Raw genomic sequence first — 27,447 nt, 5'->3', positions numbered from 1 at the left:
CTCACACACCCCAGGTCCCATTGGCCTCTTGGCCACAAGGCGCATGGTCACCCTGTTGTCCCCCAGAACTCCCAGGTCCTTCTCTGCAGAGCTGCTTTCCAGCAGCTCAACCCCAACCTGTACTGGTGCCGGGGGTTGTTCCTCCCCAGGTGCAGGACCCCACACTTGCCCTTGTTGAACTTCATCAGGTTCTTCTCTGCCCAGCCCGGCCTGGCCAGGTCTCTGGATGGCAGCACAGCCTGTGGTGAGTCAACCACTCCTCCCGGCTTGGGATCATCAGCGTCCCCAGGGAAGCCAAGGTCCCCAGCCAGCAACAGAGAGGGGCTGAAATGCTGGTAGAACAGCAGATGACACACACCCTCAGGCCAAACAAGAGCCAAAGGAATCAGTACCTTCTTGCTGACCGTATGGAACGGGTAACCTTTGATAAACAACAGTCCATCATATTTTCCGCTGCCTTTTAGCTCCCAAATCTGTCAACATCAAGAAATTCCCCGAAGGGCTGTTGGTTTTGACTTCAGCCTCCTCCAGCTAATGGATTCTGTCATTTCATTCACAGATTAGAGAAACTTACTCAACAACTTGGTGCTGTTTCTTCTTCAGCACAAAGTTAAATTCTTAAGGTTCTGGAAAACTGCTACACAGATTACTAATTGGGAGAACTGTCAACCTGCTTTTGCTACCTTATTTTAAAATGCTGAGAGCAGTGGTACCATTGACTCACGGGGACCTTTTGGCTTTCCTCAGCTCAGGCACGAGTATTTTTAAGGCGGAAGGTTGGTCACCGTAGCAGCAAGCTTGGCATGAGTGCTAACTACTGGATAGAAAGGAAAATTTAAAAATACAGTAGAAAAAGATTTAAACCTTGGGTGTTTTTGTAGTTCTGCAGACCACCAGCCAAGCTAACGAAGAAAAAACTGCAGTCTCTGTTATCTTTGAGTCCTTTTATCTTCCTGAATATGTAATTTTACCCTCTGATCATCTTAAAACAATAATATTTAAGGAAGAATTTCTAAAGCCCTCTCAAACAGTATAGGGTAAAAAAAACTGTCACAGAAAAGACATTAATATGAGACTGATTTGTGAGGTCTTCAAAACGGAATTACATATATAATGGTAGCATATTTATAGAAACATGAACCATCACCCTTTTTGAATCAGAGTTTTGCAGACCCAGTACAGGTTTTAAACAACACTCGTTTTCTGGGAGCACTTTTCAGGACAAAAAGAGCACAGATCAGCAGGGGAAAAAAAAATACCCACCTTTCCTACATCTAGTAATTAAGACTACAAGCCCTGAGTTACCCATGTCCACAATGACATATTATCTGCTTTAAGTCTTGAATCTTCATGCATGACATGACTTGAACACACTACTTGCCAGGCTTTTAATTTGGTATATTTTATCCAGTTTATGTTTAGTCGTATAGAACTATTTTCTGGTATAGAAAAGCTAGGAAATTGTCCATTAATCTGCTGTACTCCAATCTGTTAACACAAAACATGGAAATAAGGTGTTCTCTCACTGATTCAAAACTCATTCAACATCTGGACATCTCCAAGCCAAAACTTTGAGAAGCTGTAAATCCTTCCCAAGTCACTAATGAATTATTACAGCTATTTCAAACATCTGTGACGGGCAGGCGACAGTTTTTCAGTCACACAGCCCAACAATCCGGTCACCAAGGTGCCGTCACCGCTGCAGAGGCCGCGGGGAAGGGCCGAGGGGGAGGCGAAAGCTGCAGAAAGACACGGGACAGAAATCCTGCCGGTTTGCAAACGGCGAGACCTGAACCCTTGCTGCCCGTTGGAGAATGTACCTGTGTATGTGGTGAAAACCGGACTGCAGAACTGCACCAGTAAGAAGTATCGCACCATGAGGCGATAAGAAAACACCCAAAACGTGATAAGTACAGGTTGACAGGTCAGTTTTTTGCAGGTTGAGGAAGCCGCTGTCTTTATGTGCTTTTAAAAGCAGCTTATTATGAAAACAGCAATTTGAGGCACGATTCTCAACAAAACCTATCTTATTCAGTACTATAAATAGAAGATAATCTACAACAGACAGAACTCAAGGAAACCAAACAATACAGATAACGATAATCACAAAAATCTTACCTTAATCAGCGTGTTTTACTTTCAATTGACTTTTAATTACCTCTTGCAAGTTCCTACTCTACAGATTAAGTGCATCACCGAAGCAGCGCTCGCTCTGCACCACAAGCAAAGCCCACCGAGACCTCTTTGTACAATCTGAATTACCACAGCTCTGCTGCGCCAAGACGAGCTCTAGTCTGGAAACAATTTAGTCGCAACATGCGGTGCAGAAACCAAACTCCATAAAGCTGCAGCAGCTCCGCGGAGCGTTCCCAGAACCAGGGGCGTCCAGAAGAGCCTGTGAGGCCCCACCGACCCACATCCCCTTGGACCCGTCTGCACAAGCCCCAGTGGGAGCCACTGCACCCACTCAAGGCCTGAGAACTGCGGAGATGTCCCAGTGTCTCCTCGCCAAGCCCGGGCACATCCCCACACCCCGAGCTCCTGTTCCCCCGCAGGAGCCACTGAGGGGGTCGGTCGGTCGGTGCCTCCCTGGAGGTTCCGGCTGGTTCCCGGCTCTCCCTTCCCAGGCAGCCCCGGCAGCTGCTCCGGGGCCCCGGGAACCCCCCGCCGGACTCCGGGGGTCTCACCCGGCGCCGCCCCGACCGCGACGCCTCCTCAGGCCTGCGCTTCGCTCCACACACACACCCCGGCCCCGCTGGGCTGCGACCCGAGGCGGGGGCGGCGCCGGGGGCTCCCGCGGGGGAGAAGCGGCCCCGCGCCGCCCTCCCCGGGCACGGAGCGCGGCCGGGCCGCCCTCGGGGGGCTCTTACCGAGCGGCGGCTCCGGCGCCGGGCCCGGGAGCGCGTCCCGCAGCGGACATGGCAGCGCCGGCTCCTCCCGCCGCAGCGCCGGCCGGAAGCAGCGCGCCGGCGCCGGAAGTGACGCGCGGTCCGCAGGCGGCGGGCGCCTGAGGTGTGGGGAGCTGTTTCTCCTCTGGAATTCGTTTTTTACTCTTTAGTGGGACAAAACTTGGACGTCACGTGTCCCCAGAGCTCGCGCGGTGATTAAAAATACAATAAATAAATAAATGGCGCCAAAGTCAGTGGGTTTTCCCTCGAGTGTAAGCGCAGCAAGATGAAGGGCACGACACTCGGGGAGTGCTCTTTATTTAAAAGAACTTTGGAGGATCCACTTTATTGCAAAGCGAGTTGGGGTGAAACCCAGCAAGTGTTCCAGGAGCAGAAGTGGAAGCTCAGAGTGGTTTTTAGAAACACGTGTAGTTACTGCAACGCGTCCTGAAGTGTCCTCGGGGCTTTCTCCTCCACTCGCCCTGTTCTGAGGTGCAAGTTCACGTTAGTTCTCTGACCCTCCCGGCGTTTCTGTGGAGCAGAGTGTGTTATTTACACACACGAAGCCTAAACTGTAAACTTTTTTGCAAGCTTTCCAGGAACTGACAGAGAAACTCACACGTTTACCAGATCTGCGGGTTCTGGAGGGGCGCCTGACACCCAAGCCAAACCCAGGACCTTTCAAATTCCCTTTGAAATGTTTCAAATTCCTGTCAAAAATTTTAAAATCCTGTTGAAAATTTCAAATTACTTGTATAAATGCACTTAATTAAATTCCTATTTCAAATTCCCGTCAAAATTTTTACAATTTCACGTCAAAATTTCTAAAGTTCCAGTTGAGATTCTTAAAATTAATGTTGAAATTTTTCAAATTCCTGTCAAAATTTTGAAATCCTGGTGAAACTTTAAAGAATTCTCCGTAAAATTTTCCAAATCCCCGTCAAAATTTTTAAAATTTTTTAAATCCCCGTTGAAATTTTGTCAATTCCTGTTGAAATTGTGAAAAATGCAGTTGTGATTCGTGCTAAGATGTTTAATATTTACAGGTATAACCAAATGAGGCACGGACTCTGAACTTGGAAAAGGGAAAGGTGGTTGAGTTCTATGTAAAAAGTTATGGAACTTGTTTAGGAAGTTATATTGATAGAGCAAACTAACATTTTAAGGGTTAAGCAACTATATAATAAGGGCCTACTAACAAGCTAACATTTTAAACCACATAATTAATATCTAGTTTAGAGCTGTATGTAAATAATTGTGCTAAAAAAAGCAGGACTTCATTAAATGCCGAGATCAGCAGTTTTACAGCACCAGCTGCAACCTTGAGGAGACAAGACAGCCAAGATTTACAGCAAAAAGGGGGCGCCAGTCTGGTTTCAGTCGGTTTGGCAGCTCGGGTTCCAGCCAGTTCCTCCTAATGAGCCAAAGGTACAAAGTCCACTGTGATGAAGCTGAAGGAGCTTCATCCAAAGAGCCCTAAAGACCCCTCCTCAAATTCACCAAGTGACCTGCGCAGGCGAACAGGGGAGGGTCTATGGAAATGGTTCTCTGAGACTCATTTTAATAAGAAGCGGGAAAGGTCATGAATATGTACAGGTGTTCCTGGGGTCATTATGAATATGTGATACCTCACTGTATTTAAGCACAGCTCTTGTTGTTCAAAGGCTGCGTGTTGGGCGGAGCGAATCCCCCGCGCACCCAGCGCTGTTCTGCTTATGCTCTAATGAACACGTGTTTAAAGAATACAATTAAGGAATTGGATTAAACGTTGTTTATCCATAGAAAAAGCGTAAGTTATTTATTTCAAAATGTTTCAAATTCCTGTCAAAATTTTTAAAATCCTGTTGAAATTTTCAAATTCCTGTTGAAAATTTTCAATTTCCCGTCAAAATGTTTACAATTTCACGTCAAAATTTCTAAAATTCCAGTTGAGATTCTTAATGTTGAAATTTTTCAAATTCCTGTCAAAATTTTGAAATCCTGGTGAAACTTTTAAAATTCTCCGTAAAATTTTCCAAATCCCCGTCAAAATTTTTAAAATTTTTAAAATCCCCGTTGAAATTTTGTCCATTCCTGTTGAAATGTTTAAAATTCCTATTCATGTTGTGATCAAGATTCTCTCCTCTGGAGATGCTGTTAGGAAAATAAATGTCTTGCTTCTTTTGCTCGTTCACACAAGGCAGCATAAAACCTGCCGAGGATCTTCAGGAGATACGTCGGAAGGACCCGCGTCTGCTGAATCTGCACAAAGTGCGATACAAACGTTGGTCCTGTCTTGGGAAAGACTTGAGCTTATCTCCCTATTTTCCTGGTCGCTCTGGGGTGGGTGTGGAAGGCTGTGTGTGAATAATCGGTGTCACAGGCCAAAGACGCTTTTCCTGTCATCAACCAGACCCTCCGCTGTAGTTTAGGGAACAAAAAACTGCTGTGAAAACAAGTTCCCTGCCCAGTTTCCTGCGCGGGATTGGGCAATTTTGGGTCAGAAAAGGAACCTCGAGTGTCTCGTGATTGGTAACAGAGCTCAGCACCACTGGAAAACCCCATTGCCCATGACCTGACCAAATACTTCACTTGTGGTAGGACATCAGGAACTGGTCAGCAGAAATAGAAAAGCTGGGGGAAAGAATAATGCAGGGTTGCTTGCTACAACTCTAATTCACATAAATAAGAACAAAGATACTAAAGAATTTTACGTTTGTTTGGGTTTTTGTCTTATCATAATGCCCACACTGACAATAATCTGTTATCTGGAGCCTCCAAAGTGAGATCGGGCTGTGGCACCACTGATTTATCTTCCTTTTCTTGCCTGCTGGTCCAGTTACTTGATTGATTCAAGACCTGGGAGCAAAGGCAAATTGGGCAATGGCTACTCCCTGTCAAGTACGGACCCAGCAGACCGCGTGAGCAGGTGAGATGAGATCGGAGGTGCACGTCTCTTCTTTGGAGGCATTTGAGGAAATCCTTGGACCATGTCCCTTCCAGCCACTTCTTCAGCTCAGGTTCCCTTCACAGAACCGTGTAAGCTGCTTAGAAAAGTCACTTGACTGGTGGCACAGTCTGTTCTTCCAGGTCTTTTAGAAGGCTCTAACAGCTTTGATACTGAATTCTTCGGGGGAGCTGGGCAGGCAAAGGACTGGGGACAGTGCCATCGGGGCTGACACAGGGGATAATTTCAGTGCCCTCAGCTTCTAGCTGCTCACTGCACAAGGTCAGTGACACCTTTATTTATTTATCTGAGCTCTTCTCAGCGCCCATGAGAACATCAGCCCAGACAGAAGCTGCTTTTCTGCCAGATCATTACAGGTTCCAGTTCTGCAGTTGCATGTGGTTGATAGAAGCGATGAGTGCCCATTCCTCCGTCAAATGGGAAAAAGGAAACGTAATATCCTGGTCCTCTGTTGTGTCCCTCGGTGCCTCTTCTTGAGAACAGATGAGTGACTAATTTCACACATCTCAGTCTACGATCGGAACGGGGCTGACCTAGATCCTCATGGCATCCTCTTGGTGAATGGTGCCCTCGATCACGGTGTCTGTGGTTTGCCTGGAGCACTTGCGACTCCCTTTCATGCTTTTCAGGTTTTCCGAAAGATGCTTCTGGAACTTCTTGGTGAGGAAGCAGTAGATGATGGGGTCCAGCACGCAGTTCATACTCAAGAGGCACAACGTCACCTGGTGAGCGTCATTGAGTTGTTGGCGCAGCTGACAATCTTCTTTCCTCCACTGCTCCAGAACCGTCAGGGTCCAGGGCAGGTCAACTATGTGGTGAGGTACAAAGCTGATGATGAACACGGCCAGCACCGTGCAAACCATCCAGAGCGCCCTTTGCTTGACGTGAGCGCTCCTCCGCGGCTGCGCTGGTTTGGAGAACAGCGTCCTGATAATGATGACGTTCCAGCCTAGTATAAAAAAGAAAATGATATAGAAAAGGACGCAGATGATGACGTGAATGGCGAGAACGGCTGAAACGTTGCCGGAAGAATCGTAGCGCTCGAAGCACCGGGTGAAATTCTTCGAATCGATCTTCTCCACATTAGTATTATCGTCGAAAAGGTAATACAGAGAGCTGCCCACTATTATGATCCAGATTGCTGCTGATAAGTAGATACCTCTTCTCTGGGTGGTGAACTGAGCAGCTTTGATGGGATTAGTCACGGCCTGGTACCGGTTGTATGTGATGACCATCAGAAAGGCAACAGAAGAGTAGGTGTTAACAAAAAATAAACAGCCAGCCACATTACAGAGGAACTTGGGCATGATCCAGTCCCCGTGGTGATGGTAGTACACAACCCACATCGGCATCGTAACCAGGAAGAGCAGGTCGGCTACGGTCAGGTTCACCATGAATATCTTGATTTCATTGAGTTTCTTGGTGGGGTAGATACGGCTGAAAATCCAGAGCACGTAGCAGTTGGCAGCAAAGCCCAGGATGAAAATGATGCTGTAGAAAACGGTGAAGAGGTTGTAGCGAAACTCAGAGTCGATGTGGCATGGAATGTAGGAACCAGCGCTACCTTCCGCACCAACTTTACCCTTTTCAGACATTGTGCTGCTGAGTAGGCACGTCTGAAGCAGAGTTTCCTGCCGTCGCTTTTCTTCTTACCTAAAAATATAGAGCATTTGTGGTACACTGTTGGTTTTTAAAGACAGTTTATCTCCAAGTCCTGCCCATTATCTCTCTGGCTCCTTTCGCCCGCCCCCATCATTTCTGCACCAAATGCAGCAGCAGTAATTCTGTACTTTCCTGTGTCGCTGGTGAGGCTACAGACAAAAACATCCCTGAAGAGACGCCTTCAGGATTGTAATATTTCCAGTCTCCACCTCAGTGTTTCTTCAAATCTAAAGCTTGGACATAGCATCATCAATACTGCATGTGTTCTTGTCTCAGATTTACATGGATTTGGTCTTGTACGCTTTAACCTGCTGCTTTTACCATCTAGAGAACACACACGTTCTTGGCTGCACCACCCACCTCCCCATGACACAATCTGCAGATCTGCTTGTTTTTCTCTCCCTCTTCCTTCATGCGAAGATAACTAATACAGGTAAAGCAGTTTGAGAGCCACCAGCAAGGACACTCGGTTGCTCACCGATGGTAAACGCGCTGGGTTTTTAACCTTATTTGCAGAACGTGGTGGTTTTCCCGGAGTGAGTGAGCTGTACCACCAGTCACGAAGCCCAAACTCCTTGCGCGAGTCACGACAGGAGCGCCGGGTTCTGCACGTTGTAATGGGCCCGTCCCAGCTCTGCCGGTCCCGCACACACAGGCGTTTTCCCCCAAAGACTCTGAGGAGGTGCCCGCCTGCCTCGAACCGTTCTGGATCTTCCTCAGCAGCAGAGAGTGGCACAAACGCCATCTCAGCCTCTCTGGGCTGAGTCTCTCGTTGTGCCCGTGTGCCATCGGTTCCTCCTTTGCAATCTTCCTCTGCAAATGGGGAAGTCAGCTCTAGCTCAGGAGAGCTCTCCCTTCTTCAGAAAACCCTGCAAACCCCTTGGTGCTTCTTTCCAGTTGTTGGGAGAGGTGACCAGTGACCAGTGACAGAGCCCAGGGAACGGCAGATGTGCCAGGGGGGTCAGTGGGACATGAGGAAAAGGTTCTTCCCCAGAGGTGCTGGACACTGAACAGGCTCCCAGGGAGGGGTCACGGCCCAACCTGACAGTGTTCAAGAAGAGACTGGACACCGTCCTCAGACACACGGGGTGAGCCGTGGGGTGTCCTGTGCAGGGACAGCAGTCGGACTCTGATCCTGTGGGTCCCTCCAGCTCAGGACACTCTGTGATAACTAATTTAGCAGTGAAGATGACTAAACCCACTATTCTACCTGCCAATTTCAGCAACTAGTTCTGGTGCTCGGGGCTGGAATCTTTGCAGTGAAAGGTTCTGCACCAGTTCTGCATTCACAAGGAAAAGAGAAGCACCCACATCAATATACAGGTACGACCATTCACAAAGTCACTTTAGGCTGTGCCGCAGGGTCCTGCCCACCTACCCCTCCATCTGTGGTGCTGTACATGGGCATGGCAGTCTCCAAACTTTGCCCAGGAGCTCTGGTGAATGTTACTGGTGGCCTCTCCAGTTTTTCCCTTCTCACTTGTCAAGCCAGCTATTCTACAAAATACAGCTAGAAGAGAGCGTGGCACCATTCCGCACTAAACCTACTCAATACCCACATTTCAGCCTGAGGAACTCGAGCTCACATCTCCTGTGTACTTGCGAGATGCCCTAAGCCTCAGAGATCTCACTCAGTCTCTCCTGCTGAAGCGGTTCCCCTTTGTCTAAAACACGTAAACACGCTCGCCCAGTGAGGATTTACTGGCTCGTGGCTGCAAGGTGCGAAGACAACAAGCTGTGCTATTGGCAAAAGCATCATCCAGGAGGAATAACACTAATAAAGCATACTTTGTGCTTACCGCAGCTGAAAGGATTCAGCACGATCTGCCAGTAGTAGAGCAGTGATGGGTGTTTTACTGGGGAGGCTCAATGTTCTGAATCCAAATGTTGTTTGTTCTGAGCGGGGCTGGGAGGTCTCGGCGCGGGCGGCTCTCGAGAGCAGGACACCGGAATGGGAGCAACGGCAGCATGACTGCAGAGTCACTAGAGAAGAGGAAACGTGTGACATCAGCAAAGGAAATGAGAAATAAAATAAGCGGTTGAGGAAAGGCAATTAACCGCAGTGAAGATGTGGAAAGTCCTTAAAGCTGTTTCCTCAAAGCATCCCTCCTTCTGACGATCCCGAAAGACGGCAAAATTGGGGTTTTCCTCTAAAGGCAGAATAGGAATCCTCTCCCTATTCCTGGTTAGATCTGGGATTAGAGAGCATTCGAGCATCCCTTGTCCAAATAGATGGGCGGCAGAAGCCAGAAGAGCTTTCACTTCATACCTTCAAGGAATGGAAATGCCAGGAAACTCATCTATCCCATGGACAGGCGCATTCCCCAGCAGAGCCTCCTGCACGCTTGTGAATCAGGAGTCCAGCCATGCCAAGTCTCCTTTTGTGTTAGGGACCGTCAGCCGACATGGGGACACCACAGCACCGCAGGACTTCACCTGGCCCGACCCCCTCAGTCATCACTCCATCTGTGACAGCCTGAGGACTCATCACAGCGGTGGAAACGGCTTCTCCGCGTTCACCCGGCACTGTGTCCTGCAGAAAACTCACACCTGCACACCTCCAGGAACCGCAGCACCGAGTCCGGTGTCTGGGTTCGGTGTGAAACTCATAGGAACGGCGCCCAAAAGTCCATCGCCAGCACAAAGAGGTGCCCAAGCCTGCAACAGGATCAACGCAGGCCACGCGGAAGCAAAAGAGGCCGGTTCGTGATGGCGCTTCCCTGGGAATGCCGGCTCTCCTGGCTCTTCTCATGAAATGCCACCTATGGCCAACAGCCCAGGGGAGCCTTGGCCACATCCTGGCTGTGAGGAGCACCAGAGACCCCCGGGTGTTGTGTCCCCTGGGCACCAGCCCAACTTCTTGGAGAGCCAGGAGCGGGCACGGACCCTGGGACACCTTCCAGCGCGCTTTTGCTGTTCTGTGACGTGGTTTAACCCGAGCTGGCAACGCAACCACACAGCCGCTCACTCACCCCTTCCCCGACCCCCCAGTAGGGGAGAGAGTCAAAGGGGAAGGGAGAAACTTGGATTTAATAGAATAACAAAGATACTCAAGGCAATTCCTCACGAGCTCTGTCCACAACTGAGCAGCCAGTCCTAGCAAAGCAGCCCCTGGTCCCACAGCCCATCCCAGAGAGAGGAAAGGGGGAAAAAGGCAGAAAAGTCCAGAGGTCCCTGCAACACGGCGAAGGGCCGGGCTAAACATCCCGACCGAAACTGCCCCGGCTCCGACAAAACAAAAGAGCGAAGAGAAGAGAGAGACACAGAGAGATCAGAAGAGCCAACCCAACCGCAAGGCCCTGGCTCCTTAAATAATTAGCGTGACGCTGATGGGCTGGAACACTCTCACTGGTCAGTCTGGGTGTCAGTCCAGCTCTGTCCATCCATCCCCTCACACCTGTGGGCAGAGCTCAGAGCGCCCGTGGCTCCCAGACCAGAGCAATTAGACACGTTAACTCTGTGCTGGGCTGGTATCTCTTGTTCTCAAACTAAGTCACGTTTATCCAGAATTAAGGAAATAAATTCATCCTTCAGAATATCACTGATTTCCTCCCAAGACTGGTCCTTGAGGCAATTGCATCCATTAAGTAGATACATCTGCTATTAAACCCAACTCTTCCTAGAGTCTGTCTACTTAATGATTTATATAGTTAAATGCATAACGGATTTATATATTTAAAAGCATAAAAGATTCTGGAGGTATGTTAAACTCTCCTTACAGCTGCTTCTCTCAATACCTGACTCTAATTCCACAGAAGAAATATTTTTACTGTTAAAAAAAAAATGATGGAACAAGTTGAAAGTGCAGAAGGTTCATCCTGAAGTTCAAGCAGCGAGGCCCAGACTCCGCGTCAGCCACGTTCATTGGCGCATCAACACCTTTTTGCAATTCAGGGCACGTGTTTAAAGAAATACGTTCTATGAACCGACGTGGACTGAGGAGACACAAACCAGGGCGCTCGGGTCACATTGGGAACGAGCTCTTTCAAAGCTCTCTGCTCTATCGGGGTGACCTGAGGGGCGACACGAGGCTCCTCAAGTGATGCTGCGGTTGGACTCGATGATCAAGAGGGTGTTTTACAACCAAAATGATTCTGTGATTGCACAGATGGAGGATGCAGCAAAGACCTTCCCCCTGCCCCCCGCCGGCCTCCCTCCTTCACCTTCCCCTCTACAGACGGACCGAGGAGCTGGACCCTTCTCGGACCACACGGAGCCCCAGTTGTCTCTGCAAGGCTGCTGCTGAAATGGAAAACGAAACAACAGCGCGTTCGTGAGCTGCCGACCAAACGAATCTGCTGAGCTGCAGCCGCCGAGTTCCTAGAGGAGATGGAAGCCCTGGAGGTTCTGGGCTCTCATCAGAAACCTTCGTCCTTCCTCCGCTCGGCCACCGATGGGAACGTGTCACCGTCATATGTCACCAAGTATTTTTCATATTGTGTTTGTAACAAAGGTCTCTGAATTTGAGTGATGCAGGAAAGTCAGAATAGCGACCACGTATTCCTTTACATGAAGAGATGATGAAGCAGGGAATGTCAAATGAGGCTGGCGGGAGCTGTCATTTCAACAAAGGGGAATCTTCATGCAAACGGCAAAAGGCTGGTGGAACCTCCTGGTGTTGTAGATGCTGCAGCTGACGTGGAAACTGGAGCAGTGCACAGGAGAGCAGTTTGTGTCAGTCCCCGGGGCAGAGCGACCCCGTTTGGCTCAGGAAGCCCCCGAGTCAGGAGCGTCGGGAGGCCCGAGCGCTGGCGGGGCTCCTGGTGCACCTCGCACCGCTGCCCAGGCACCGGGCTTTGCTCGCTGGACTGGGCTCCCCGCAGCGCTGCTCTGTCCCAGCACCCCTAGGTCATCCTCCTTGTGTTCTTCTGGTTGAAGAGAACCGAGCAACAACAGCGCCCGAGTGCAGCGGCGAGGGGCGCAGGGGCCCGATGGGTGGCAGCTCTACCGGCGCCACTGGCTTTGCTTCCTGACCTGAGCGCCCCCACTGGAGTCGGGGCACCTCTGGCTGCCCCTGACCCAACCAGAGCCCCTTACACTCTCCAGATTTACAGATTTTGGCTTTGCCTCAAAAGCTCAGGTTGGGCCACAAGTCACCGAGTTTCACTGAAACACCCAGAGCAATCATGCAGAGTGGCCATTGCTGGGCTGACACTTGTCCCCCTCTTATGAGCTGGGGAGTTCCCTTCCTCATCATCTCAATGATGCATCTAAAGCCTGAAAAGCAGAAGGGACCCAGATCCAGCACTCCCAGCACTGAGGGCAATGGAAACAGGATGAGAACGGTCCCCTCTCCCCCGAACTGCCGCGTCTGTTCGCGCCGAGAGCTGCTTTTATTAGCGCTGATTCCCGTGCGATGCTGTTCAGGAGCATCAATGGTACTTTAGGTTGTTACATCAGGTCGGTGGATCCTGGAGCAGCTTCCCCAAGTGACATTTTCTGGGGACAGAGAATGGCCTGTGCCCGCTGCTGAGAAGGATGCTCAGCACCTCCGGTTGCACCCGCTGTCTCTGGCGCGTGTTCTTGGGAGCGTTTCCTTCCGAGAGGAAGCCAGTTAGCAAATACTTGCTTTTGATGACCACATATAAATTTTGCAGGTAGCAGAAACTCTTTTAGTTGTAATAATATGTAATAATGTGTAATAATGTAATAATGTGTAATAATGTAATAATGTGTAATAATGTAATAATAGATAATAATAAGCAAATATCCAGTGATCTCTCTCCAAGAGCGAAACCACACTGTGTTAGTGGAGAAGAGCTCTCCACGGAGCAGCATTCTGACCGACGGTCTGTGCGTGCGCTGCTCACTGCCCTGCTCAGTGACAAGAGCGGTGACCGGGGACGGGATGAAAAACCAGCCCAGAGCTTGTGACAGCACCAGCTGCTGCCGGCGGGCTCAGGACCAGCACAAGGACCAGCACACGGGACCCAGACACGGGTGAGCGTGATCCCGTCCCGGTCCCAAGCTGCGTCCTGGAGCGCCAGGACAGCTCTTTGAAGTGACACCAAGTTCCTTTTGAGCCGGAGCGGCTGATGATCTCCGCTGAGTGTTACCGTCTGTGAGTTTCCACCACTTATCTCGCCCCCTCCGCACAATTTCCTTTTGCTCGTTGCAGGAAAGAAATAACTAAATAAAGTTTGTAGCTTTCTCCCGGGAGCACTTGAGAGCCCGGTACAACGTGTCCCCACCTTGTTACCAACTCCGCAGGAATGTGCCCCAGAGCTTTGGCTGCTCAATGGGGAAACATCCACCTCCGCGTGGCCGAGAGTTGCTCCCGGGGCGGCCGCGCTTCCTGGTGGCCGTGGGGCAGCTGCAGAGAGCGGGCGCAGCCTCCTCTTCCTCACAGGGGAAGGTCCATGGCGGGGATCCGCACTTCACAGTGCCCAAGCAAAACCGGGGTCATTCTTGCCAGCCAGGGGTGGGACAGGACCCAGGTGAAGGTGTGAAATCCCCATCCCCACGGCCCCAAGGGCAGCGCCAGCTGGGCTTGTTCCGGCACGACTCACGTTGTCCCTGCTTGATGGGGAGGATGAGGATGGGTCTGAAGCCCCTGGAGCCGTCTGAGATGCCACAGCTCAGAGACAGAAGCATAGAACAGAATCATAGAATCATTTCGGTTGCAAGAGACCCTCAGTTAGAGCCTCGCAGTCAGCAATAGGACAAGGGGGCACGGGCTTCAACTCTGCCAGGGGAAATTGAGGCTGGAGATGAGAAAGTAATTCTGTGCAGAGAGAGTGGTCAGGATTGGAATGGCTGCCCAGGGAGGTGCTGGACTCACCGGCCCTGGAGGGTTTTAAACTGAGACTGGACATGGCACTTAGTGCCGTGATCTAGTAAACGGACTGGAGTTGGACCAAGGGTTGGACTGGATGATCTCTGAGGGCTTTTCCAACCCAGTCCATTCTGTGATTCTGTGATTCTGTGATTCAGGATCATTGAGTCCAACCATAACCTGACCTGACTCTGGCACTAAACCCTTAGAGCCTGAGATGCAGGGGGGACGCACAGCCGGCCGGTGCCCCGAGACACCCCGACGCAGAGGAGCTCGGGGAGGGCGGCAGGAGGGGAAGGAGCCTCTTACCTCCAGCCACAGAGCAGCAGGTCCCTGCCGAACACGGAGCCACCGGCCGAGCCGTCAGCGTCCTCCTCGGGGAAGCGGCCGGGCAGGAAGGAGGGGAGCAGGTGAGTGACTCACTTCCCTCTTGGCACCGCTGTCCCGGCTCAGACGTGCCCCGGCTGCGCCCTGAGCTCCACACCGGCTCCCACAGCCCTTCCTCGAGTGGAGAAACGGCGGCAGAGGCTCCGTGCGGGACACACGGGGGACCCATCGCCTCTTGCCGCAGCCGCTCTGCTCAGGTTTCACCTGGGATTTCCCCAGATGTGTCATTCTGTGGCGCTGGCATCACTTAATCACGGGCATGACACCCACCTGAGTCACTCGTGTTTAACAAGAAATCACTTGTGTTTCTGTCTGCTCTTCATTCACCGCGGGTTGTTTAACAAGAAAACGCTGACGGGTTTTCTTTGCCGTTGAGAACTGGCGCTGGTTTCTGTGAAGGAGGAGGTGGGAGGTTTCTGAGCCACAGTCCCAGTCTGACCGGCGCATCCGAGCACACGCAGCCCGCGCCGCTCCCAGAGCTGCACGTCCACCCGTCCGCCCACCTAAACCGCGGTAAATACCCAAATTTCCCAACCAAACAGAAAAGCAGCATCAATTGGCTACGACCTTTCTGAACAGTGAAGAACGTCAGCGTGAGGAAAGCGGGGCTGTGCCAGGAGGAGCACGGCCAGCAGGATGAGCGCAGTTACACCCCCTCCGCTTGGTGCTGGTGATGCACCTGGAACCGCGTGTGCCACTCAAACGGGCCGCGGGGAACCGGAGGGGGACGGCGCCCTGAGACAGATCGGTCACTGCCTGCAGCTTTTGGAAGGGACGTGTCAAAGAGGACAGAAGCAAACTCTTCCCACTAGGGGCGGGTGGTGTGACAAGGGGCACGAGCTGCACACGGGGGTGCAGGACAGTCAGGATGGGCATTGCTGAACGAGAGACCCCCAGAGGTCGCTCCCCAGAGCATTTCAGTTCAGTCATTTGAACTGCAACAGCTGCACCGGACGGTGATTCGCACCGTGTGGCTGCTGAGCCTCAACAGTGAGTCCTGGACCCGCCTGAATCCAGACTATTAAATTAAACAGTATTCCCTGGAAATAAAACGAACAGGTTCAGAACAAACACGAGGCCTTGGTACTTGTTTTTAAAATGTTCTTTAAGCATCAATGATTGTTCGCTGCTCCCCTTATCTACAGTCATGCTGAATAAAGCCATAGCTAAATGGAAAGTTAAATGTATTTACGAGGTGTTAATGTCTACGTCTCATTATTTGCAGCCTCTCAGAGAAAGCAAAAGTAACTACAAATAGCGCTGTGCCAGAAACTGGTCTCTTGACCAACAATGTTGCTTCAGCACGCAATGAAGTGGTTAATTCTGAAGTGGTCACAGGTGTTGGTGACAAGAGGCTTTGTATTGGAATATGGCACCTCTTTTGGTCCGTGTGAAAACAAGTTTGAATGCTAAATATTTTCTGCCACTTTCAAGTTACTGTTGCTCTTCCCATTTTCTGTAGGTCAAAATATGGTTCATGGCAATACCGTACAGGTCTAAAATCTCTTTACAGGCAGTAGTCTGGGGTGCGATGAGCACCATGCGGTTCACCACGCGGTGCTGGATCAAACTGCAAAATGGAGCATTTTAGAGTATCATCAAGTTCTGTAATTGTGGCCTGGTGGCCACACCACCAAACAATAGTTTGGAGCACTGAAAATCGTTCCTACATTGCGGCGCTGGCTGCAGCGCTGGGCTGGGACGGGGAAGGCAGGAGCCCGGCCCCGCGGAGCAGCCCCCAAAGCCCGGCCCGTCTGTGCACAGCGCGGAGCCGGGGCTGCGGGAGCGTCACCTGCCCAGGAACCGTTACCTCCAGAAAACAACAGCGAGCGGCCCCACACGACAAGGACGACACGACAAGGACGATGCTCCTTTTCTTTTCCAGCTGCCCGGGCAGAGCATCACGCTCGCGCCGCAAGAGGAAGAGGCAGCCAAATGGCCTGTTAGCTGTGCAGAGCGCCCTGCAACCGCCCAGCGCTTCCTGCGGGAAACTTCCCACGTTAAGGCCAACCATTCACCATTCCTCTCCACTTTCAGTTGTTTTAAAAGAGCAGCAAAAGAAACTCATTGGGAAGAAGAGGGCACAAGCCCTCAGTCTGTCCTGCCTGGTCCCTCTGTCTGGCTGCGGTTGATCCCTCAGAACTAGTTGTGCTCGTGAAACACAAAGGGCACGCGGTGAAAGAGCCGTTACCACCCGGGAGAAGGGGCGGAGAGCTGACGTAGAGCACGGTGTTTGCCAAACTAAGCAAAATTTCAAGTAACGCACTGGTTTATTTTACCAAGAAGAGGTTTAACCTCCGGCAGATCCCCCTGAACATTCTGTGGGAATTGGACACTGAGGTCAAGTTACTTCTACCAAAAAACAAAGCCAAGACCCTACTGAAAGGTGCTTCTGTAGCTATTTGGTACCTTCTCTCCTTCCGAAAGAGAAAACCAAATATTCCTTATTCCCACCAATGTATTTTCTTGCCCTGCGTATCGAGGACAAATATTTTTGGCTCTGAGGACCAAGTGACCCAGAAAGAGCTCCAAGGAGGAAGGAGGCCCAGAGATCTCTCCCTCTCGAAATTAAACCACACGTTTTGCTGACCCACCCCGTGGAAAAAGTGACTCGAAGTGCAGGAGCCCACAGCAGCAGCGTTTTGGTGACTCGGCCGCAGGCTGCACCGGTCAGACTCATAAACATTTCCAAGCAGTGGAACCAGCAGCGTAACATGGGTCCTACAAGCATCTCAAGTTCTCACAGGACTTGTCCCGAGCTACCTGAAAAAAACATGAAGATGTGAAATGTCAGTAGCATCATCAGCCAGCAAAGACATTACATGGCATGAAAGGCCCGTGTTTCAACATCCAAAGGACAGACTCTGGGACAAGAGGCACTGGGACAGGTCTCTGAGCTTGAACACTTTGTCAGGAAATAAGAGGCAGATAAGGGAGAGGGGCAGCACATCCTCTGTGCTCACAAACACGCCGATATCTGAGCTACTGCCCAGCACCGCTCGTTCTTGCACCCAGGAAGCAGAAGAGGTTGCAGCAGCGAGACAGCACCGCAAATTTAACTGACATTTTCCCCAGAACGAACGCGGCTCATCGTTGCTTGAAGGAAGTCGTGTCCTACCAGTCAGCGGAGGATCAGGCTCTGCCGACAAAAGGTATTTCAGCACCTGAACAGAGCGATGCTGCTCAGTTCACCTGCGTTATTGTCCGGTCACACAGATCTGACAGGAGAGGGGAGGAGAGGGGAAAGGGAAGGGAGGGGAAGGGAAGGGAAAAGGACGGGGAAAGGGACGGGGAAAGGGACGGGGAAAGGGACGGGGAAAGGGAAGGGGAAAGGGAAGGGGAAAGGGAAGGGGAAAGGGAAGGGGAAAGGGAAGGGGAAAGGGAAGGGGAAAGGGACGGGGAAGGAATAACACAGGCAAATATAGCGATTTCACATCTACACATGGTACAGAACAACTCTCATCCCGTAGTACAAGTTCCTCTCCCGTGACCCTCAAATACTGCCACATAGAAACAAAAAAGAAATATTTCCATTTTCACAAGAGAAAGAAATGTCACCATCAGTGTTGCAGAAGGAAATTCATCGTTATTTACACGAGGGGTGGGGAGGGAGGGAATGGGGATGTGGGACACAACGGGTGATAAATTTCAGGTATTTCTGCCCAGCTCTTTCCCCAAGAAAAACAAACCAGTCGATGTAAAAGATTAAAAACTGAAGAATGGATTTCTGTACCCACAGTAAAAACAAGAATAAAAGCAAAGCCCAACTGTTTAATCCAAACCTATTAGTTTCCTTACATAGGGTGACAGCCCTGAATATAGAGAAGGTCTCAGTAACTAATGAAAAGCTGAGAAATCCTGTGTGAGATCCAGCGGGCAGAGTTCAGCCGCCCAGCCCTCGCGAGGCAGAGCAGAGCTGGTGGGATAGCGGGCACCTTCACCGCCCGGGCCCAGGATACTGCACAGAAATCCTCCCAATTCCATGAGCTCCCCACAGCGTTTGCCTGTGAAGCCACAGTCACCTTGCGGCAGGTGCATCCGAACCCTGGGTGCTGTCGGCGGCTTTTCCTGCAGAATCTGTTTGGTAACACAAGGACTGTATCACCGCTCCTCCCTAGCGGGCAGAAATAGACGGCAATTAATTAAAATCTAAAGAGCTGAGACATCGGAAGGTGGAAGCGCCGCTTCAGGGCGGCAGAACCCATCTTTCCAAAGAGAGATCTCGACAATGCCTGAGACGCGAGGAGCAGCGCAAAGACTGGCAAAGATTGGTGGCATTGGAAGACGAGGACGCAGCAACAGTTCAGGTTTCAGACCCTCACCAGGGACGTGTTCACGCTCAACAGCAGCATTTCAGCGCCCAGCGCTCCATTCGCACCCCCGCAATTATTCCTGAATAATTCCAAGAAAAAAAAAGCCACAATGGTAACTTGGGTAAAAATTTATTTTACATACAGACCATCGCAACTTAACTATGAATCAAGAGAAGTTATCTTTTTCCTTACAGGAAGTGACCAGCTGGTCTGAGATTAACAGAAGGCTAAGCCTGAGAGCTGGGGGTTAATTTGGAAATCAGGGCTCGGGGAAGGTCCTTCCAAGCACCACTCAGAGCAGTGAGGACTTTTGGCTGCACTGCACCGTGCTGGAAGCACATTCCCAGTGAGTTCACACCTTTCTGACGCTGAACACGCCAAGAAAGACGATGCCCAGCAAGGTACAGATCCACCTCTGATATTTTGTTCAGCTCTCAGGCTACAAATGGAAGTGGAAACAGCACAATCTCTGTGAGGTACAAAACACCGAGTTACGGGGCAGCAGACAGACAGGACAGCGATAACGGCCAAGTGCTCTACGTGTAGCGGGTTCCTGGCCGCGTTCATACTATGGCCCTAGTTCAAAGGGACAGAGTACAAAAAATACTTTGACCAATTAATTAATCGTACTGGAAACAAACAGTCTACGAAAAAGCAATTCTTACTCTAGGTGCCAATGAGTCCTTAAAAGCAGGGAGGGGACTGAGGAGCCGCACTTGGGCAGTGCCGCCCGGATCATTCGCGCTGCTCCATTTTTACTTTGGGAGGTCTCAGGAAGGTCCTGTTTTTCTTTTCTTTCTTCCCCTTTGTATTAGCCTGGAAATTCCTCCAGCTGTCCACACGGCCATCCCGACTTTCCTGGGAACGAGAGAGGAGATGGAGAGTTAAGAGGTGCAAGATGTCCAAAGGAAACAAGAAACCTCATCTCCAGTGGATGCTCCTCATCTGTCAGCCCAGAACGTGCGCTTGCTTTCGCTGTCTCGCATCCTTGAGACAAAGGGATCTGATCAACCTGCGCAGTATCTGAGGGAGGGTGGAACGAACACCTGGGCTGCCCAGGACCAGAGGCGCAAACTGGATCACAGGAGGCTCGATCTAAACACCTGGAAACACATTTTTATTGAGGGTCCTGGGCTCTGCTTGAGCAGGGAGGTTGGGCCAGATGGAGCCCAGAGGTCCCTTCTGACCTCAACCATTCCTATGAGGATTCAGAAATACTGCGGAACATACACAAGGGACAAAACATACAGGTTTTAGGGTAAAGAGAAAGGATCGGAACAACGATGCAGTCGAAGACCAGAATCACCAGGAGCAGGAAAGCCCAGAAGAGCAATGCAGACGTACAACACGAGCACCTTGAAAGGCTGAGATTATTGTATTGGGTTGTTTGGGGCTTTTCTAAGAGTTTTCCAGAATATCCAGCTTTTATATAGCACACGAACACAAATTCTTCCCAGCTCAGCTCCAGAAACACCCTACTTGTCCACCTTACGCAGCTCACGCGCTTCTTTCCCAGACACCCTCGTTCCTCAAGTCCTCTTGAACACGGGCTGGGATCTGGCTTTGGATTAAATGACCAATCTAGCTCATCTTTTCACGAGGTCCTGCACACCATCACTGACTTCTCTCCTGCTCACCACTCCTCACATGTCACATTTCATCTCTGGTGTGTAATGAGGGATGAGTTACAGGCTACTAATGGTTGAACAGCTGCCAGATGAAGTTTGACTGGTCACCAGTGACCTGGGCTAAGCAGCAATTCCAATTTCTGACTGGGGCAAGAACGAGCTGCTGACAGAACTGACAAATCTTAATCTTCCAGACCTGTTTGTGGGAAGCGATACCAAAGCCCTATTGGTGGCCCCTTCTCTCCACAAAAGGACAAAACCCAGGCTTGTGCAGCATCTTTTACTAAGTGTCTACTTAAATGATCTTATAGCACCTGCAGACTAAAAGTCTCTCTTCCCTCCAGGGTCATTCATTCCCTGCAGCGTGGCCAAAAATTGCTGGAAGTTAAGCTGGCGATTACCTCAAAGTTCTTCTGCCATTCTCGCTCTCGTTTGGCTTTCTCTTGCGCCTCAATTTCCTCTTCCCTCTGCCGCTTCCTGGAAGGGAAGCCACAAAGAAGTTATGAAGCCACAAGCATCTGCCTTATAAAGAAATGCAGTAATATCAAAACATCTCAGAAGAGTCTTCTCGTTTCTTGGTAGATTAAAGTGCTTATCAGAAGAGATAAATACACCTGAGCTGCATGAGCAGAACACCCCTCATACCTTTCGTGCATTTCTTTAGCTTCTCTTTCTTTCCTCTTAATTTCCAGTTCAGCAAAGAGCTTCATGGTCTGCTTGTATACGGCTTGTTTGAACTGTAAAACACAAAACCAATCTTAAAATGATGCCGATAAACACAGTTAGAGAAGTCTGGTTTATGTAAGAACGTAAAAAGGATAAAAGGAACGTGAAGTTTAGATAATATTTACTCTCTATGCTACAGCTAAACTGTTTTCTAAAATGTGTGGGTTTACAATGTCTTATCAGAATTTGTTCTTTTTAAGTGCAAGGATTCACAACACTCTTAAGTCTAATAAATACTTCTGTACTAGTTTTGACTCTTAATTCCTCAAAATACATCCTGGACTCCCCAGTTTCTCTGAACAGCACATGACTTACAACTTCAGGATCATCCTCTTCTACAGTGGGAGGTTTTCCGTCCTTCTTCAACTGCTTCTTTTTTTCTTTCACCTAAAGGTAAAGAAAAAAAGTAAGAGCCTAGAGAGTTTTATAGGGTTTATATTCCTGCTTCACTGTGTGGAAAGAATTCTGGACGACAGTAAGTTCTTGATTTGGATCAATGTTTTATTACAGGTGACGAAGTCCTAGTCCTAGGTCTAGATAAGCACATGTAAGATCATTATCACATGAATTGTAGTAATTAAAACATTATGTTAGATACTATTTATTCAACACAATCCTTTTTTTTTTTTTTTAAGATATATTTGTATCCAAACCAGCAGGAAGTTTATTTTGCCTTGTGATATTTAAAAGACGAACAAGCAGCAGAACATCAGGTGTTCCTTGCTTTAGAGTATCTGAGTTCTCTAGTATTGAGTATCTCTCTCTCGAGTGTGCTGTGTTTTAGTCCACCCACGTCACTCAACTAACTTCTTAGCCAGCATAATCCAAGCTCCTTTTCTTATCTTATAGGTCATTTCCCCCCAAACTTTCCAGTCTCCTGCTGTCACCACTTATTTTCTTCCACCTACGCACATCTGAACCACGTCGTTCATTCACAGACTCGGAAAAAAAAATATTTAGGTCAGGCTGTGTGGCTTGACCTAATTATTTCCAGTACTGAATTTCACGGGATTATCTGGCGCTGAGCTCACCGGCAGTCGGGGACAAAGCGCGTTTGTTCGTGTAGTGAAGAGCCCCTGAGTCCAACTGCGTGGTGTCACTACGAGGTTTGCTCAGCTCACCGTTGACTGACCCAAACATGCAGCAGGTTGAACCAAAACCACGTTACAAACGACCTGGCCAGGCCTATGGAATACTTGCCGTGTGTTCCACGTATTCCTTTCCTGCCTGTATGACATCCAAGGCCCTCTTCTTTTGCTCCTGATCCAGCAGCAACTTGTACGCTTTATCTACGGCTAACAAAAAGCATCGACGTCAATAGCACCATTCACCAGGCATCACAAGATTGCTACGTGTTGAGCACCCCTACAAATTTTGCTTCCTAGAATTTGAAGGGGGGTTGATTGATGCATACACCCAAAACCATCACATTCCTTCTTTCGTGTGGGCTTCGAATAAAATCTACCGCACAGATTAAACAGTTTTTCTTGAGCAATCTCAACTTGTTTGTCCCCGTTGCAAACAGGCAATGTGATCACTGCCACCTAGTGAAAAACCACCCCACATCTGCTGCTCCCTCATCTCCAGCAGCTCCACCCCTAATAAAAACTGAAACCAGCTACAGGAAAATACCAGTCCCACCACTATCATCCACCAGCCCAGAAAAAGGGTGAGAGCGTTACCTTCAAATGCCTTCTGGGCTCTGTCTGCATCATCTTGATTTTTGTCTGGATGCACCAAAATTGACAACTGCAAGAGAAAAGGTCTTGCTATCAGAAGATGAAGACTGTTTCACAGATTTTGGGGAGAGTAGGGAAAGTCTCAGCTAAAAGGAATCACAGGAGATGACGTTCCTTTGTATACAGACAAATCAGCTGACAACATGCAGAAGGATGCACTGGTAAAAGCTTATAAATCAAATACAATCCCAGGCTGTCTGAGAAACTCTGCAGCTTGAGATGCACAGAATAATATGAACACCCTTCAGTTGCGGTGCCTGGGGATGATAGCAATGCCTTGGCCACTCAAGTTTCGTAACCTTGGTCTTCAGAAGAAACACACCTCCAAAGATCATCCTCAACTGAAGTTTCCCTTTCACTCAACACCTCCCACGCAGTTCTCCAGTATCCATAAGGCTGTTCAAACACTAAACTGTTTAAAAGAGCAGGTAAGGTTTTTCTTAGGCTCCTTTACTGAAAGAAAACTCCAACAACCCCAGTTTACTGATTCACAGAGCTGAGAAGTCAGTAACAGACTGAAAGGTTCTCTTCTCACCTACAGAACTCACCCACAGCCCATCGTCAACCCCTCCAGGGATGGTGACTCCAGCACTGCCTTGGGCAGCCTGTTCCAATGCCCCACAGCCCTTTGGGGAAGAAATTGTTCCTAAATCCAACCTCAGCCTCCCCTGGTGCTACTTGAGGCCATTTCCTCTGCTCCTTGCACTTGCTTCTAGGAAGCAGAGTCCGACCCCGCCTCACTTGTTGATACAAAGATTGTTCTATGCATTTCTTCCCCAAATGGCTGCTCCTCTACCATCGTTTTTCTTGTTCCCAAGCACAGCTGCATAATCTTCACAGACCTTCCAGTTCCCTTCCAGAGGCTTCAAGTGCAAAAGCCAAATACCTGCCGGAATCTTTTCTTTATCTCTTCATCTGTAGCTTCAGGATCCACCTGCAGCACCTAAAAGAGACCAGGAGAGCAGAGGAAGTTCGACAATACTCCCCATGTTTCAGGTTCCTGGCAACAAGCTCCAACACTTGGTTCCCTGGTGTACAGACACAAGAGCAAAAGCTTCCCCCATCACGGAGCTGCTTCAGGACATGAATATTCACCTAGTGAAACAGAAATATTATAAAAGAAACATGGTTTGGGATATTCACGTAGACAGCTGCCAGCCCTGAACAGCCACAACTGGTCTAAACCTTCAACCAGTTGTAGAAACTCTTTGATTGGCAGAAACAGAAGCATTTGGTGCCTTTGGGACACTGCTGGATCATTTGCAACTGAGTATTTGGGGCAGAAAACATACTACTGTGCAAGAAATTATTCATTTTATCATTTTGGAAGAAGACAGGACAGTTTTACTGTTTGGTTTCCATGACCGTCTAGGGAATTTTCTTCTTTCTTTACGTTTGGTCTTTTTACTGAAATAAATCTGCAGTAAATCTGGAAGCTGCTATACTGAGTCAAACTAACCTCAAAAGGGTTCAAGTTGAAATAGGAAGATCCAGGTCGGGTCAGCCTGTCGATTTGGTTTTTGGATGTTAAGACAGAATCTCGTTTCTCAATTTGCTTTACCTGAAGAATAAAAGAGACCATCACAGTGCGTTTACCTGTTTTCCACCAGCCATTACCGTCCTGTACCACAATTCTTGCTCATCCCAAGCCTGCAGTTACTCAAGCACTAGCACAGCGCATTTTTTTAGCCTTCCGTACAGCATGACAGTATTTTTAACATTACATTATAACTACAAAGCCCCCCAGAAAGCACTTCTGCTTGCTTCTCCTATATGAAGCTCAACAGCTGTGGTTTTCGCCCTCACTATGCTCCCATACCAGCCCTGTCATTGCAACTCCTCAGAAACCCATCCCACTACTGCTTTTAACCCCCTGTTGGCAGGAAAGCCCATTAAACACTTTAAATTATACCAGTGCAAACACACAACTCCTTTCTGACCACACGTTAGTTTGGTTCAATTTACGTTTTGTCCTTTACAGCAGGGGCATCAAATCACTGTCACTGGGAGCCACATCAGCCTCAAAGGGCCAAATGGAATTTTTGGACTGTATCAATGTAACTGCTTCTACATTTACAGAGTCATAAAATTCCATTCAGCCTTTCAAAGGCAACCGCAAAATTGATGTGGCCCCTGGTGAAAAAGAGTGTGACACCCGTGCTTTATGGTATTAAGCCAAACCAAATCTTGCATGTATATTTAATGTTCACCTTTATTCTTTAAATAAGAACAAAGCAGTGGCATCACCTTTTCTCAGGTAAACACACCCGAGCTTTTGCACAAAGTAACGGGAATCAGCACAGGCTGTGGGAAAGGGCCCCGCGCACCTTTCCCAACGCCCGCCTGTCCCCAACAAGGCCCAGCAACGGAGCGAGCCCGGGGAACAGCCACCCTCCCCCGGGCCGAGCACCTGCCGCTCGCCCACCCGGCCATTCACTCGCCCCCCGCCCGTGGCAGCGCCTTGGCCCCCCCTCCGGGATCGGGCCCCCCAGGGTCAGACTCGGGCCCGCCCGCCAGGATCGGGCCCGGCGGTTCCCCTCAGAGCTGCCAGCCCGGGCCAGGCGCCGCGCGGCCCCACAGGCCCCAGCGCCGGGAGGGGAGGCTACCGGCCGCCAGCCACGGCTGGGCAGGGCCCAGGGGACGGGGCAGGGCTCCGGGGGCGGAGCGGGGCGGCCCGGTAGCTCCGGTACCTCGCTGTAAAAGGTGAGAAACGCCTCCTCGGCGGCGCCCCCCGCCCCGGCATCCCCCGCCGCCGCCGCCATCGCCAGCACCCACGTGACGCCGCGCAAGTTTGCGTGAGCACGTAGCCGCGCGACGTAGCAACAAGCCCCGCCCCCCCGGCGTCCCTTTCCCGCGCTGCCACCGCCCCCTCGGCTGGACCGCGGGGCGGACAGGACGGGGCGGATAGGACGGGGAGGATAGAACGGGGCGGATAGAACGGGGCGGCCCGGCCCCGCCCCGCCCCGCCCAGGGAAGGGAAGCGCAGCCCGACGGCCGCGGGCTCGTACAGGCCCCCACTTCCGCCCGGAGCCTGCTGGGGCTGGCGCGGGTTCTGCGCATGCGCGGGCGGCGCCGCAGCGGGCGGGCCCCGTCCCTCAAGGGCAGGCGGCGATGGCGGCCGTGGCGGTGCTGAGGGGCGGCCTGCGCGGGGTCCTCCTGGCGCAGCAGCAGCGCTGGAGCTCGGGCTCGGGCGCCGACCAGGTGGGCGAGGGGCTGCGCGGGGGGAAGCGGGGGTGTTTGTCCCTGCCCCGCTCACCGCTGTGTCTCCCCGCAGCTCGGCGAGCTGGGCAAAGGCGCCGGGAAGGGCGGCGGAGGCGGCGGCGCCATCCGGGAGGCCGGGGGCGCCTTCGGGAAGAAGCAGGCGGCTGAGGAGGAGCGGTACTTCAGGTGAGGGGGTGCCCGGTGTCCCCCGGCTCGGTCATCACCCCCGGGTTTGCGGGTGTCGCACCTTGTGCCTTATGTGATTTTGTTTCTCGCAGGGAGAAGGAGAGGGAGCAGCTCTCGGCCCTACGGAAACACCACGAGGAGGAGATCGACCACCACAAGAAGGAGATCGAGCGGCTGCAGAAGGAGATCGAGCGCCACAAGTCAAAGATCAAGCAGCTCAAAGATGACTAAGCCGACACTGCTCTTGAATGTGCACGGTCAACGCTGATTGTGGTGTTAAACAGACTGTATGTTGGCCAATATAATCCAAATTCATCCCATTATACTGTGGCCTGCAACACTGTCGAATAAACTACTCAGCCTGTCTTTTCTGCTTAGTAACTTTAATGGAAAAAGATACCTATTGTCTGGTTTAAACATTGTTGTGCCAAAATAAGGCGATACTATTGAGTCCTGTACAGAACTTCACTGCTTTTTTTAGATTTATTTGAAAGAAATGACTATTTTTACTTAGTTAAAACTGCAGGAAGGGTTGGGGAACAGTGGTGCCTGTGTGGAGGCCCCTTGACACAGAAATAACTTTGTGGGGTTGTGGGGAGATGTGTCTGTGCTGACCTAGGGGAGTCTCTATAAAAATGAACTTCTTTTGCTGCACTTAGTGTTCAGTGCCACAAAGACAAAAATACTATTCGAAGTTGTGGTGATTTCAGTTGTGGTGGTAAAACTTCCTGGAATATAACAGCTGAAGTCCTGACTTGTACATGAATGAAACTCAATGAATAGCAATATGCCATGGACCTGTTTATTTTTTGCCCATTTAAAAATCAAAATATTTGCCCATTTAAAAAGCAAAATATTTACCCATTTAAAAATGTTTGTCCCATTGTATCTGTCAGCTGGGTGGCTTCCCCGAATCGCTGTGGAGTCACTAGTAAGGTGTCCCTGTTGAAGACCAATTTCTTGGCATTGTGGCTGCAGTGGACTATAGAATAGCT

At 50.2% G+C, this 27,447-nt stretch overlaps 4 protein-coding genes across 8 annotated transcripts in view; 1 reads left to right on the top strand and 3 right to left on the bottom strand.

The window, feature by feature from the left end:
• Positions 1–2,964, bottom strand: part of EYA3 (EYA transcriptional coactivator and phosphatase 3) — a 31,730-nt gene extending 28,766 nt beyond the window's left edge. For all 4 annotated transcript variants that reach the window (XR_014185934.1, XR_014185935.1, XM_082071345.1 and 1 more), the window contains exon 1: positions 2,871–2,964. The gene's annotated coding sequence lies outside the window, so the exon portion shown is untranslated. The remainder of the gene's footprint in view (positions 1–2,870) is intronic.
• Positions 2,965–3,139: 175 nt separating this feature from the next.
• Positions 3,140–14,658, bottom strand: PTAFR (platelet activating factor receptor). Of its 2 annotated transcripts, XM_082071349.1 has the most exons (3): positions 14,582–14,658; positions 9,297–9,480; positions 3,140–7,488 (listed from the first exon to the last, which is right to left on the bottom strand). In XM_082071349.1, the coding sequence occupies exon 3, from the start codon at positions 7,428–7,430 to the stop codon at positions 6,369–6,371; it is 1,062 nt and encodes a 353-aa protein (XP_081927475.1). In that variant the 5' UTR covers positions 7,431–7,488; positions 9,297–9,480; positions 14,582–14,658; the 3' UTR covers positions 3,140–6,368. The 2 variants fall into 2 exon arrangements, with proteins under 2 accessions (XP_081927475.1, XP_081927476.1); XM_082071350.1 differs by lacking the exons at positions 9,297–9,480; positions 14,582–14,658 and adding an exon at positions 7,976–8,408.
• A 4,427-nt stretch (positions 14,659–19,085) lies between these two features.
• On the bottom strand, positions 19,086–25,896 carry DNAJC8 (DnaJ heat shock protein family (Hsp40) member C8). The gene is made up of 9 exons (XM_082071351.1): positions 25,756–25,896; positions 24,525–24,626; positions 23,952–24,008; positions 23,009–23,075; positions 22,527–22,621; positions 21,642–21,713; positions 21,246–21,337; positions 21,002–21,077; positions 19,086–19,830 (listed from the first exon to the last, which is right to left on the bottom strand). Exons 1-9 carry the CDS (start codon positions 25,825–25,827, stop codon positions 19,708–19,710), a joined length of 756 nt encoding a protein of 251 aa, XP_081927477.1. The 5' UTR covers positions 25,828–25,896; the 3' UTR covers positions 19,086–19,707.
• A 78-nt stretch (positions 25,897–25,974) lies between these two features.
• Positions 25,975–26,818, top strand: ATP5IF1 (ATP synthase inhibitory factor subunit 1). Its single transcript, XM_082071352.1, has 3 exons — positions 25,975–26,266; positions 26,340–26,452; positions 26,545–26,818. Exons 1-3 carry the CDS (start codon positions 26,177–26,179, stop codon positions 26,681–26,683), a joined length of 342 nt encoding a protein of 113 aa, XP_081927478.1. The 5' UTR covers positions 25,975–26,176; the 3' UTR covers positions 26,684–26,818.
• Positions 26,819–27,447: the final 629 nt, after the last annotated feature.

This window comes from Streptopelia decaocto (assembly GCF_964273445.1).
Source record: "Streptopelia decaocto genome assembly, chromosome: 23".
NCBI classification, from domain to species: Eukaryota; Metazoa; Chordata; class Aves; order Columbiformes; family Columbidae; genus Streptopelia; species Streptopelia decaocto.
The sequence above is the reverse complement of the archived record's forward strand: the minus strand, read 5'-3'. Positions and strand labels throughout refer to the sequence as shown.

Excerpts from the sequence above, each read along its gene's own strand:
- PTAFR (XM_082071349.1), bottom strand. The coding sequence starts at position 7,430 with ATGTCTGAAAAGGGTAAAGTTGGTGCGGAAGGTAGCGCTGGTTCCTAC.
- DNAJC8 (XM_082071351.1), bottom strand. The coding sequence starts at position 25,827 with ATGGCGGCGGCGGCGGGGGATGCCGGGGCGGGGGGCGCCGCCGAGGAG. Across the intron at positions 22,622-23,008 it reads AGCCCAGAAGGCATTTGAAG|CCGTAGATAAAGCGTACAAG; the intron begins GTAACGCTCTCA and ends GCTTTTTGTTAG. Across the intron at positions 19,831-21,001 it reads AATGGCAGAAGAACTTTGAG|GAAAGTCGGGATGGCCGTGT; the intron begins GTAATCGCCAGC and ends TCTCGTTCCCAG.
- ATP5IF1 (XM_082071352.1), top strand. The coding sequence starts at position 26,177 with ATGGCGGCCGTGGCGGTGCTGAGGGGCGGCCTGCGCGGGGTCCTCCTG. Across the intron at positions 26,267-26,339 it reads CGGGCTCGGGCGCCGACCAG|CTCGGCGAGCTGGGCAAAGG; the intron begins GTGGGCGAGGGG and ends GTCTCCCCGCAG. Across the intron at positions 26,453-26,544 it reads GAGGAGGAGCGGTACTTCAG|GGAGAAGGAGAGGGAGCAGC; the intron begins GTGAGGGGGTGC and ends TGTTTCTCGCAG.